Here is a 13815-nt window from a genome sequence, read left to right as displayed (position 1 = left end):
AAAGACATTTAATTTTTTGGCAGGGCGGGGGGTTGCTATTTTAAAATTTCCCTTGCCTTTGTGACAATGGCAGTGCCGTGTTTTTTGAAAATACGAGTTAATATGAACAGCATTGATGGATTTTCGTGCTATATTTCTCAATTCTAAGCTGGTACAGTAGGCTGACTTTGTAACCATGTTGTGTGCAGTCATGTGCTTTTTATTGTTGTTTTTTTGTAATTTATTTTTTGGGCATTTCTGCCTTTATTGATTGGCTGAGATATGAAAGGGGAGAACCCTGGACCTTGTGCGTCGAGGAACAAACCTATGCATATGTGCGCCCGCTCTACCAACTGAACTAACCGGCCACCAGTCTTTATTTTGTGCTTTAAATCTATGAGTGGTCTTGAATGCAGAGGAAATAAAAGTGTTGACCTGAAAAATCTACAAGTCTACAAATGACTCTCGCTTCGACTCCAGTTTCCTGCGAGCAATCAGGGCGACAAAATAGTAACCTCCTTTTCTAGTAGTAAAATAGGTTGCAAAGGAACTTTGTTGCCCCGGATCCTCTCGGCTTTCCTGAATCATTCATATGCGCTGCTGTGCTAATGAAAATAGCTGCGCACTCAGCTGCTGCTCCAAGCCAATGAGCATCATAGATAGGGCTCTGGAGGTCCATCTCTGCTGGAGGATGGAGAAGCACTGTCATTATTCTAATGACCCTTAATATTCCTCTAACGACCCCTGTCTTTGCTCACTGCTGGGTTAATTCACACAGACAGAAAAGTTTAACCCTTCAATATATATTATAGCCTATATTACTGTTGGTCTCCTGTTTTGGAACACTCTGACAAAATGTTTTCAATAACATTAGATGCCTAATCCAAGACACAACGTCTGCTGCTGGTAAGCCTTGCCATCAAAGTATTTAATTCACCCTGCCTTTATTTGATGGTTCACTGAAATAGGCCTCTTCTTAGCTCATCTTAACATGTGTGTGTGTGTGTGTGTGTGTGTGTGTGTGTGTGTGTGTGTGTGCGTGTGTTGGATGTACACATGCATTGCCATATGCACGTTCAGTATGCAAGCAGCATGGAAAGGGTGTAGGCGATTTGAATATTTCTCATTTAAGTATGCAAAGTGGCCAGATAACCCTCTGTTTTCCAGCCTCTTCCAGCAATTATAGAAATAAATAAATAAGCAGTCTAATTAGGATGCTGAGAGGAAATGTAGAGGACGGAAGCATTTTCCTGACTCCCATTTTTCCATCCCACATGACACGCATGAATAATCCAAATGCTGTTCTGGCCACAAACACTTATCGTTATTGCTTCAGTCATAAATCACCTATTGGATATATGAAAATGACCAAATCTCCAAAATAGATTGATGGATTTAGGAAGCACATATCCACATATGTCGGTGACATGGATGCCCCTGCAGCGGTGTAGTGAGTACTGACAGTGTTCATTGAAAGCAAAGTATATCTCGGGGAAGGACAGATTACTGTTTCCTCCAACAGATGCCTGTGCCTGTAAACAACGTTAAAGGGAAACAGCAGCTTAACGACCAAAGTCATTACAGCAGCCGGCAGATCAAAGCAACCAGGGATTCTGACGTCTCGTATTTACAATGTATGTGTGTGTCTGCAGAGGTAAACTGCATGTGTGACTGCATGCTATTGTATTTAAATGTGTGTGAGGACACGTTTGTGTATCTGTGTGCCTGAGCCGGGATGCAATGTAGAGCAATTTTTTTTATTCCCACAGCGTGAATGCTTTGTAAACCACAGGAGCCTGAGTAATCTACCTCTAACCAAGCGTCACGGGCAATGGAAACCTGACGATCACATCCATCAGACTTTACTTCTCGTTCTTATTCCTCTTTCATCCCTCATTTCCTCACTCTCAATCCTCACTTCCTTCACTTGGAGATTTCATTCCTTCCTAATCAAAAGATTTATGGCTACATGCAGATAAATATGAAGGCTGCAGACCATGGAAAGCACAAGTAAGCCCAGTACCTAGATGTAATACTTTGGAGTTCAGTTGGATCAATGCTCCTCACATGCTGAGTTAACATTCCTAAAGTCTTAACTCAGTGGGCTAACCCTGTGTTGAGTCATGTATTGGCCATGCAGTCCAGGTTACATTCCTGGTCAGCCAGTTTATTCCCTAACTCTCCCTCTGCAGAGAGTTTGACTTCTAAACAGCATGTTTTTTTTTTGGTGCCAATTAATGAGAGAGCATCTGGAAAGAGACATATGCTGGCCTCGGGTCTCCAACTGTAATTATGGACCAGAGAGGTCACACAGAGAGAAGACGAAAGACAAATGCATTTTAAAAACCAAATTTACACCAAAAGAGAGTGAGAAAACTTACAAAGACATCCATAAGCATGTGCTCCAGGGTCACCTCTAAGTCCTCGAGCCGTGCTGCAAGAGTCATCCTTCAGCTGATCCAAAAAAAACACCACGGAAAATAATAAAGATTTTTTCGACAATATTGAAAGCTCTCAACAAGGACTCAAACTCTATATCTTCTTAGGTGTAACCATGGGATACTGACAGATGACTTAAAGGAAGTAGTTAAGCCATGTCAGTCATATAACATCCCAATTCTTCAACTGATCGTACCATGACAGCTTCTAACAGTCCAGCCTAATATGTCCACATTCTCCTCTCATTCGCCATCCAAGACAGCTTCCCAAAAGACCAGTTGTAGTCCAAATATGATAACCAAGCGTGTCAATCTCCACTAAACTTGGCTCTGAAAACCGTCGGGATTCCAGTTAGTGCTCCAAATCTTTCCAAAAAAGAGTGGGGGGGGGGGGTCCCCTCAAAGTGCTTCGGTCGCTCCTTTAATCAACCCTATGGCTTGGATTTGTGACAAACTAGAGCCTTGTAGTCCCCTCTTCAGATCTGAGTTATGATCCATGGGTGAGATAAAGACTCCCTGGCAGAGGGAGGGCAGAGGGTGGGTCTCACTGTTCAGAAGATTCACAGAGGAGGAGGAGGAAGAAGCATAAGCTAATAGTCAGATAATCAACTACTATGTGATGAAGTCATACATCTGTTTAATTTTTTTTTATTTATATCTTTCTATCTCACATTCTCTAAGTTGTTTGAACAGGACATCTCCTCCCTCTTTTTCCACTTTCTCTCTCCTTGTTTTTCTCTATGCCCTTTCAGGTCCCTGTCCACAGTGGATGTCTTTGTGTGGAGGGAGAGCCTAGGGCAGCTGATGCCCAGTTCTGGGTGCTCTTGGCTGGGGTCATCCTCTCTCACACTGGGCCTCTCATCAATGGGCCTTTGTAGGGGGCTCATTAACGGCTGGCCCTGGATGCTGAGGCTCCAATAGACACACAGGGGGAAAACAACAGCGATATGGCCCTGGATCTATGACTGGAAGCTTATGTAACAGTGATGGGGAGGGGTGCGTGGGGGTTGCAGGAGACAGGGCATGTGGGGTAGAGGGCTGGTTGGGAAGGAGAGGGGTGGGAGGGGAAATAAGGGTGAAGCAGAGCAGAGGGGAAATGATTCAGTGAGGGAGGAAGGGAAGTAGAAGGGAAACAGGGGGACGACGGATGTTGGTGGGACGCTCCATGGAGAGGGGTTGTTTTTGTTTTTCTGGCAAACGCTGGTGGAATGTACCCCCCGTTTTCTCTGTGTTAACCAGACTCAGAGAAAGAAAGAAACAGAGAGACTGAGTCAGACAGTGGGGTGTAAGGGGGAGAGTGAGTTTAGCTGGGCTGTCCCAACAAACAGGATATGACTGAATACAGTAACAAGTTTTAAGGACGGAGACACAAACTACATTTGCATGCACCAAAGTAACCAAGTTACTTGGGGAACAGGAGGTACTGCAGGAAAACCTGACCATGCAACTGGTTAGTGATCAGATTTCTCTGCCATCCTTTACAATTTTAGGAGTCAGGGCTGGTTTATTTTAAGTGTATTAGTGATTTAGTTTATTAGTAATATATGATGCTGGTTACTGAGGATTTCCTTGACTGTTTTTGCCAAAGCATTTTGACTGACAGTGTGGTGAAAGGACTGGCTCTGTAGTCATAGAATCACATTTTTCCTTAAAGGGACACACTGACCATTTAGCACATAAGGTTCCTGCAAAGAACCAAGAGTAACCATGCAAATTACTAATTCAGTGAGCAGTTTTTTACACAAGACTACATTGTTCTCCTTGAACCAAAGTATTGTAATGGTCTAACTAAATGGTCACACCTCTTCCTTTCTCTCCAAATCAAACCCCTTTCACACCTCTGTCTCTTCTCTCTTCTTTCTTCATCTCTCTTTCTCTTTCTCAGCCCCACTGAGTCTCAGACACATCCCTCTCAATCTTGTCTCTCTCTCCTGCCCTCTTCCTAAACCGTACAGACCCAGAGTACCAATGACCTTTGCCCTCTGACCTATGTTGGGGGTGGGGTCGGCTGGATCAGCCGCTCATCAGTCCTCACGTCAACTCTGTGGTCAGGAGCACTGGGGTGTGACCAAGTGTATTGCACACCCGGGATTCTGTGACACACACACACACACACACACACACACACACACACACACACACACACACACACACACACACACACACACACACACACAAACACATGCATACGTTCACCATAATACACGTCACTGGGTGTTAAAGATAGAGTGCACAGATCCATCAGTGATTTGTTTGCCCTCAGGAGGCCTCACTGTTATCCTGAATTCTCTCCTAATGCTGCCATGATGTGAATATGTAACACCCCACCATTAGTAACTCAGAATATCCCTCTAATTCTCATCTGCATGCCGCTCATGTATTATAAATACCTTCCAGCATGGTGAAGATGGACAGTATATGGCTACTAAGACTTGTGAAGCAGGTGGCACGTGGAGTCTGAATGCAGTGAAGAGTGTTGAGAGCAGCATTTAGCCTATCTAGACCAGCATTCGTCATTAGTGAGGAGCTTAGCCCCCAACAGAGAGGCGACACAGGACAGCATGTCCCAGTGTGACTCCTTAGCACAGCTAGGGTTAAAACCCAGATTTCTGTGTAGAATCCAGTGTGTGTGTGTGAAGGTAGAGGAATGAATCGTTGGTACAATGTTTACAACAGTCATTGCAGAGAGAGCAGAAGATCACCTCCCCTCTTTGCATAATACGCAGAAACAAACAACACATTATGTTCCATCACACACATATAGGGGACACTCGCATGTGCTTACAAACACATTCCTCATTTACACAAGAGAGGGAGTTTCTCTTCAATTGTTATTGTATATTTCTTGTAAATTTGTAAATTCTATTGTATTGTTATACTGTATACTTAACAGTAATCTTTTTTATATTTCGTACTGTCCTTTCTGTTTTTATTCTTTATATGTTAAGTGAGTGTTGTACTTTGAGAGCAAAGATTAACCAGAGTCAAATTCCTTGTTTGTTTACGCAAACTCTGGCCAATAAAGCTGATTCTGAACAGCCAAGCTATTATTTCTGCACAGATCTATTTGAATATACATGTGGAATAAAGAATCCCCTGTGGACACTGCCACATAAACATGATACACACATAAATAAACAATAGCTATTACATAGATTTATAGATACAAATAAAATGCATGGTAGCGAATACAAACCAATAATCACCCACTACATCGACTCCATTTTACAGTACCTTAAGATGAAGCGCACTGAAGCAGTTAAAGTCTGAGGAGTCTTCCAATTTCTCTCCACCACCGCTTTCCTTATGGAAGTTGACTGTCCCAGTAATCCAGTAAACAGCGAGAACACCAGGGTCATGGTTATTGCAGCACCTCAGACTGTGCATCGCAAAACTGGCCTAAACAAGCCTCTCTGATTCTGATTGATAGTAAAAGCTCCAAGGACAGTTTTGGTCTTTAATTCTAAATTTGAGCAAGAGCGCAGAGTGTGTTTCTGTGTGAGCCTCATTGATCGCGATGTCCACCTGGCTTGGAAAATAGGGATGTGTTCAAATCAAATCTTCCAAGTGGTTTGAGGTTTGCACACACACACACACACACACACACACACACTCGCACACTCAAAAATAGTATCTATTCCAGACATGTCGATAAAGCCTCTTAAGCACCTGTCTAAAGCTAACTGTCTAAAGGGTTTACTGTTATACAGTGGACAAGTAGCTGTTCAAGTCTGCAGAGAATGCAACACACTTCATACACACCTCAACTTCTCATGTGTATAGCCAAATCAACTTAAATGGTTTTATTGACTTGATGTATGTCATATCATGTCTGTGAGTTTATTATCTTTGTCATGCATTTTTCTATGCCTACCACTCTGCCTGTAAGCATTATTATTATCTTTATTTAATGTAGGTCTGTTTTTGTCTTTAGTATTTTTATCTTTTTTGCTGTCAGTTGTTCTGTCTTTTCCAGTTTTCTTTGTCTCCATTCATGTCTTTTTTTTGTCAGCCCCGAGTGACGAAGGACAGCAAGTGCAGATAAAAGGGATTCTGCTTAGTCATTCTCTGCAGTACTGTTAGTAATTTGAATCTTGCTGTGTCACTCTGCACCCCAAATCTGTCGTTCCACATTACAGTAAATGGCTCTCCATTTCTGTGTGTCTCTCTGGGCGCAGGCGTGTGTGTGTATGTGTGTGCATGGAAGTGTGTGTGTGTGATTTCTAGAAAGGCCTGCGATGGGAGAGGCAGGTGCACTCTACTATCTTATGTCATTCTTGCTGCATTGAACACCATGAATCACCTTGGATTTTAGTGAGACCCATTCATACATGAGTAGAAAATGAATAGAATACATGATATGCAGGGGATCAAAAGGCATTCGTTAAAACAACCACACACACCTTCCACCTTTTCTAACTTTGCAAAGGTCGCAGACTTTGCTTCTGTCTTCCCTGTCCTACATACAAGCCTCTTAACACAGAGTGAGTGTGTCTGAGAGGCACTGAGCAGACAGAATGCGACAGAGGCATATTTTAGAGGCTGGTTGTATGAAGGCGCTGGATTGAGTCACGCGCCAGCATTTTCTGCCCCAGTAAACTTAGCCCACTTTACCCAGTGCCGAGGAGGCTTCCCAGCCCACGCCAAGCACAGAAGTAGGCACAGATAGACGGATATGAAAACATTGTTTACCTGACACTAATTTAACAATTAACACTCTGGTAAGCAGGCATGCCCATATGCCAGCAAGTCTGCACAACTTTTATGAATTACTCTAGCGTGCAAACAGCACACTCACATCAACTTAGGATCAAGACATGCACGTGAGTCCCCATCCCCTAAGTCCACACACGATTAGGAATCTGATTTGAAGCAGCGTGAGGGTTAAATGTTTGATGATACAGCTACATATTTAATCTTTACAGACCAGATCATGAGGGGAAATGGGTTATACATGATTGTACTCCCAGGGGAGAATACTGGGATACTGGAAGGGGAAAACACATGTGTGTGTGTGTGTGTGTGTGTGTGTGTGTGTGTGTGTGTGTGTGTGTGTGTGTGTGTGTGTGTGTGTGTGTGTGTGTGTGTGTGTGTGTCTAGGTGCTTTAAAAATGTGGACAGAGAATTTGTAATGGATCTCTGTCCTATATGTTGATTATTTACTATAGATATAAATACACAAATGTAGGGGTGTATGATCTACGAAAAGTAGGCCCCAGAGCTGCTATTCTATGTCATATATAAACTAGGATTAGTTTCATTATCCACTGAGGCTAACTACTGAAAACCTATAAACTAATGTAAGCTTTCCTGCACTCCTCACACTCGAGCCAAAGAGTTTTTATTCCTCCGACCTTTGCGTAAGACTCATTCGTCTACACGCAGGATGCAGCTGTGCTTATAACCCCGTAAACCTCTCAGCCCCTCATAACTACACAACTCTCCTTCTTTATAGACAATACATCATTAAAGACCCCTTAGGCATGCAAACCACAAACTAACAAATAGGATTGGTAAAAAAACAAATGCAAAGTACAAAGAGGATGCACCTGTGCACACTGTTCTAAACACACACACACACACACACACACACACACACACACACACACACACACACACACACACACACACACACACACACACACACACACACACACACACACACACACACATACTTGCATTTCCTTGTTCTTCTAATGAGCCAACATGACCTACTCATTTTATAGCCCACAACACACATGCACACCTTCTCCCAGGAGTGCAGTAACCCAAACCAGATTGTGCCAGCTCCACCTCTTGCTGCAGGCATGGGACTAAGCTGCTTGTTACTGTACAGATGGGCCCCACACCTCTGACAGGTGCACCGCTGCCACACAAACCAATGCCGAACGCTGGTCAAATGACTCAGGCAGATTGTCTTTGTTAACATGCAGAGGAGGAGGAGAGCCCTGGGGGTTCAGGGAAAAACATACGTAATTTGAGGAGATCATGTCCACCTCCTGACATTACTACAGGCCACCCCTCTCATCATTGTGAAGGTAAAATATAAATCACAGCCGTGCAGTTTGTGTCTGTATGGTTTTTCACTGATTAGTTTGAGGTATTGATGGTCAGCTACTACTGCATGTTTTACAGGCAAACATTTAATATTTAAAATGGATCAAAGAAGAAACCAGAGAGGGGGTGGGCTGACAGAGGGGGGCCAGACAGACCACCTGGGGCTACAGCCTCCACTGGAGTCCACTGCTAGACAGACTAGTCACCTCCCACCCTTCTCTTGCCTTTGTCCTTGCTACACTTCCTCACCCCCACAGCAGTCAGAAAAAAACAGTGCTGTGACAGGTAGGGCTTGATCAGTCCCAGGTTTCACTGCAAGCCAAGGTCCTGTCCCTTGGTATTTACCACTTATTTACATTCAGCTCGCATCATTGCCATGGGAACAGAAGAGCAGCTGAAGCTATGAAAGAGAAGGGAGGCAGTACGGAACTAAATATTGGGCACATGAAAAATTAAGGACTGGGGGAAGAGGGGGAGGACTTATTGGGGGGTAAGTCCTATGTAATAGCCCCTCCATTAGACAGCAGGGGTAATGGGACAGCCACTCGGTCACTGACAAAACTCATTATTAAGCCATGCAGCCTTTAACATATGCTTCCCTCCTTCAATCTCATTGTCCCTCGTTGTCCTCCCCTTACTTCTTCTTGTCAGTTTCTCGCTCTTGATTTCACTTGCTTTCCCTGCTCTTTGTCCCCCCTCTTGGACAGCAGGAGTAGCAGGATGAGGTCATTAATTATACACATACACACACACCCACCCACCCAACACACACCCTCTTTCTCTTCTCCTTCCCCACCTGGTCCCCTCCACAAGCCCTTGTGCCCTGAGAAAGCTGTGATGACGGATGAGAGGAACTGTGGAGTTGTCCAATAAAGCTCTGTGTTTATTGGGGCCAAACGGCCAGCGCACACACATAGCAGCAGAGCGGCAGACCACTGATCATTAGAGCTGAAGGTCTCCTCTTATTGGCTCCATACATCAGAGAGGACATGGTGAGGAGGAGGCCGGTTGCCACTGACAGCCGCAAATCTTAAGCAATGTCAGGAGTTTTTCTTCACCAGGGCTGACCTTGCTGTGGAGAGATTCCTCTAATCTAAACTTTACTGAAGGAGCAACAGGGAGACGTACGGACACCACTTCACACATAGGGCCAAGACTACTCTTCTCCAGTGAATGAAACTCAACTGGACTTTGGTGTGCTTAGGCTCATGATTTAGGGAAGCCTTGGGCTAGGCAAGGGGAATCCCATCACACAGCGCACTCTGGTGGTCAGAGTATGAAATGCAGCACACTGGTGAGAAGCTCTGGGAAAGGGTTTGAGGTGGATGAAATTACAAAAATGGCACATGAAAGGAGGAATTAAGACACATCTACAAGACTTCAAAGAGGCCAAGGCTTCCAAGGAAGCCAAATGACACAGGGTCACATGTGCAGTGATTGAGTTACAGTCTTGTAATGTAGCATCATATTGCAAAATCAGGCAATTAACAATGAAAAACAGGAACAGTGGGTGCAAGCTTACAAAGACACAAGAAGATGGTTGCAACAAACTGTTTACCACAAAATTGGATCAGTGCCCATGGGAAACATTTGCCTCAACAAAAACTACCTTATGATTTACAAAGGTGTATTTCTGTAGCACTATTATTTTGAAACTGTTTGTATTCAAAGCCAGTATTTAAATAATAATTTCCCAACAATTAACTGCACCCACTTCAGGACATGCCGAACAACATTCCACAACCGAGGTTGACAGTGTACTTAATTAAAGAGGTCGGCCTCCTCTTTATTATCCACTTTATATTTATGGAATCCCAACATGCGATTGATGCAAATGTTTTAGCTTCTGTTGCTGTGTTTTATGTATGTGTTAAATGTGTAAATATACATATCTGCAACTTCAACAAACTAAAGCAGGAAGCGTACGATCCAGTAATTTCCCAAGTGAAAAGAGACGCACACATTGACTATCTGTGTCTCATAAATACACATTTATATAAAATCAAGTTTGTCAGACAACTTCCAAAAGTACATGTACAAACAGAGTACACAGCAAATACAAACAGCTGATGCCGAAAACCAGACACATCCACATACAAACACCTCTAGACATGTATTAATGGCCTTAACTGCAATGGCAGATGCTCAAATCTGTTCAGCACACACACAAACACACATGCAGGGGTGAGTTATGAATCTGACACACGTCACATTTAATTGTTCTAACAAGCAGTAATGAGAGCATTGAGGGTCAGTGAGACACTTAGGATGATGTAAGTATTCCTTGGAGGATAGATGAGCATCAATCTGGCAACCTTGATTCCATATTTGGGGTTAATTCAGCGTAATGGCAGATGTCTACACATGGGAGAAGGGTGGTAATAGGATACCTGGCAACCGCTGCAGAGTGTTCGTAACTAAAGAAACGGATTGACGATGAGAGGAAAAAAATATGACAGGAAGGGTCCAATAAAATACAGAGTACTACCTACACTTTGGCAATGAAGCAAGACAGTGAGATTGAAATTAAAGAAAATAAATGGTTTGATTCGCCACACCAGTTGAAGTATATTTAGTTGAATGACCCCCTTATATGAGCAGTCAAACACATACACACACACACACACACACACACACACACACACACACACACACTCTCTCTCTCTCTCTCTCTTTGCAAGTAATCCCTTAGTGTAGACCTATTTTAGAAATACATTTATTAAAAGCTTGTCTCCACTGCTGCTTTTCCCTCTGAGAAGCACCAATAATATCCCAAAACGGCTCTAAAGAATCTCCTCCCCCCTCCACGTCCAATCATCTGGCACCTTCCCCATCATCGTCTCTCATTCTATCACTCCCCTTATCCCATCCATCCATCCCTCCATCCATCCATCCATCCATCCTTGCAGCAGCTCTGAACCTGCTAGCCCCAGTCGTGTTGCTGGGAGGCTGACAGGCCTACATCAATAAGGCTGTCTTGTGGCAGCATATGGGTCCATATGTCTGAAGCTGTGCATGTAGATGTTATGGAGCATGCAAATGGACCAGTGTGCATGTGTGTCTGTGGGTATGGACTGTTTGTGTGTGCATCTGTATGTGTGTACGGGGGAAAGTGTTCAATGTCTTTGTCTCCTTGAGAAGTCGTGTGTGTTAATCATGAATTAGTCATTAGCGTGCTAGAGCATAAAAAGTGCAAATGTAAAATCTGTGCATGCACTGTGCACTTTAAACTGAAATGACTAAAGTATGAAATAAACAGGAAAAACGCTATTCCAGTGAACAACATAAAAATGAAATATTTAGAATAAGAGCTGTAAAATCTGTAACAGCATGGTCTTTCACAAAATGTTCCACTCTTATCGCTCTGTCTTCCAATATCCTTAAGAAGTGAACAAATAAACAAGGACAAGTACAATACAAACCTAAATACTGCTTTTATAGTCATGGAGAGCATACCTGTTTGAAACAAAAATGGCAGCATTTGTATTTTTTCTTTTCTTTTGAGTTTGTTCTCCTTTTGTACCTCTGCACTGCAGTTTTTTTTTGCTAAAGTAATACCTCCCTCTGTTGGCCTGGGGAGGGTGTAGACCTCCGAGACACGTGGACTTGCAAGTTGCTTCTTTTCATCTGCCACTTAGAAGCTTCACCGGGAGGCAGTAACACAAGGAGGTCCATGTGATCACATCAGTGCAGTTACAAAGATATGATCCTTTGTGGCTTCCTACCTGCTACTTTGCCAATTACGCTCAAATGGGCACCCAGGCCAGTAGCCAGAAACACCACTGCCAGGGATTGAACCTGAGTCCCTGCGGTGGTGGGGGAACAATTTTCCATTGTACTACCTGGCGCTTCAGGCTGCATTTGTATTTGTAATAGAACCAGTATCCCTCAGTGTATGTGAATAGGTCAAAGCTGGACCAGCGCAGTTGCTGCTGGAGACCAACTGTGAGTATTAAATGTTAACTTGTTTTATGGCATTTTTCTGTTGATATAGATGTACTTAGCACCTCGGAAATTAGGTTCCACAATACATACATGTTCTTTTACCTCTATCCTCTCTTTCCTCTCTCTTTTCTACAACAACACACACCTCTCTCTCTCTCCCCTCAGGACAGGGTTGACACTACTCCAGTTCTTGGTCAGCCAATCATATTTCGGGAGTGCTGCTAGTGACTGCTGCCAGCTTCCTCTCTGCTCATGTAAAGAGGTCACAGTTCAGAGCCCAAGGGAGGATGTATAGAGAAGGAGGTAGGATGGCTTAAAAGAGGGGAGAAATGGGCTAGAAACGGTGGGTCTCTGGTGGGGTTGAGGTAAAAATGGCACAATAAAGAGTGGAGGAAATGCTTAAGTGCTTGTGACTGGAGGAGATAAGAAACACCTATTTCCTGTGTGAGTGGATGTGTATTTGTGTATGTGTAAAATTGCTAAGTAGATCTACTGATAGGGTGATGTATGATACCTGTTCAATGCAGGGTCACCTTTTGTCGCAGAGGTGACAGTACCAATCCTCTGCTCGTTCATCAAAAGTGTGTGTGTGTGTGTGTGTGTGTGTGCACACGCTTGTGATTACATTCCAATATAGGAAAGTGTAATTGCCATTCTGATTCTCCGAAGGCTAAAAGCAGTACAGGGAAAGCTCTCTTGGGACTATCTATTCTATGCAATCACACAGATAGAGTCAATATACATAATAGGACTGCTAACGGCTCTTTAATCTAAAGTGCATGGTTTTAACACTGACACACAAACACAAGTGCATTTAATTGAAGCAAGGTGTTGAATTTGGTGTGAATTTCTCATTACGATACTACTGTGTCTTGCTGTCTTTTAACTATCTTTTTGGACACTTGACTAATTTCCCCTCCCATCTTTCAATTGCCTTTCTTGGAAATCATTTTGAAAAACGCCTGTAGACTGATGTCAGGCAATGAAGTGGAAAATCTGCACCCTGTGTTTCCATGACAACACCTAACATTAAGTGCATCACAGGTTTGCCTCTTTGCTTGCTCAATTGCGCTCTGATTGATCTCATAGTTCGGGCCTCTTCAAGGGGACAAGAGTACATTTTACATGCTTGACACAGCAGGGCACGCTCACATGTGTCCACACACACACACACACACACACACACACACACACACACACACACACACACACACACACACACACACACACAGATAGGATCAGAGATGGCGTATGGCCGACATGCAGTGCCACATCTTCAAATGGGGAAAGTGGAGATGAGAGATTCAAACAGGGAAATGTGGGAGGATATCTCTTTACATGGCATCCCACTGTTCTCATCTTACACAGTAAAGCAACAGTTCCACCTCTCTTTATC

At 43.5% G+C, this 13815-nt stretch overlaps 1 protein-coding gene across 4 annotated transcripts in view; it reads right to left on the bottom strand.

Moving 5' to 3' along the window:
* frmd4a (FERM domain containing 4A) overlaps nt 1-13815 on the bottom strand; it is a 106883-nt gene that overhangs the window by 66781 nt on the left and 26287 nt on the right. Inside the window, exon 1 of one of the 4 annotated variants that reach the window (XM_036003575.1) lies at nt 5652-5672. The exons of 2 other annotated variants lie outside the window; for them this stretch is intronic. Coding sequence is in view for 1 of the 2 variants with exons in the window: in XM_031293462.2 (XP_031149322.1) it covers nt 2361-2426 (66 nt within the window). In the remaining variant the exon portion in view is untranslated. Of the gene's footprint in view, nt 1-2360; nt 2906-5651; nt 5673-13815 lie in introns of those variants that run through there. One more of the 4 variants, XM_031293462.2, reaches the window with a different exon arrangement.

The sequence above is a fragment of the Sander lucioperca genome, chromosome 7, assembly GCF_008315115.2.
Source record: "Sander lucioperca isolate FBNREF2018 chromosome 7, SLUC_FBN_1.2, whole genome shotgun sequence".
NCBI lineage: Eukaryota > Metazoa > Chordata > Actinopteri > Perciformes > Percidae > Sander > Sander lucioperca.
The sequence above is the reverse complement of the archived record's forward strand: the minus strand, read 5'-3'. Positions and strand labels throughout refer to the sequence as shown.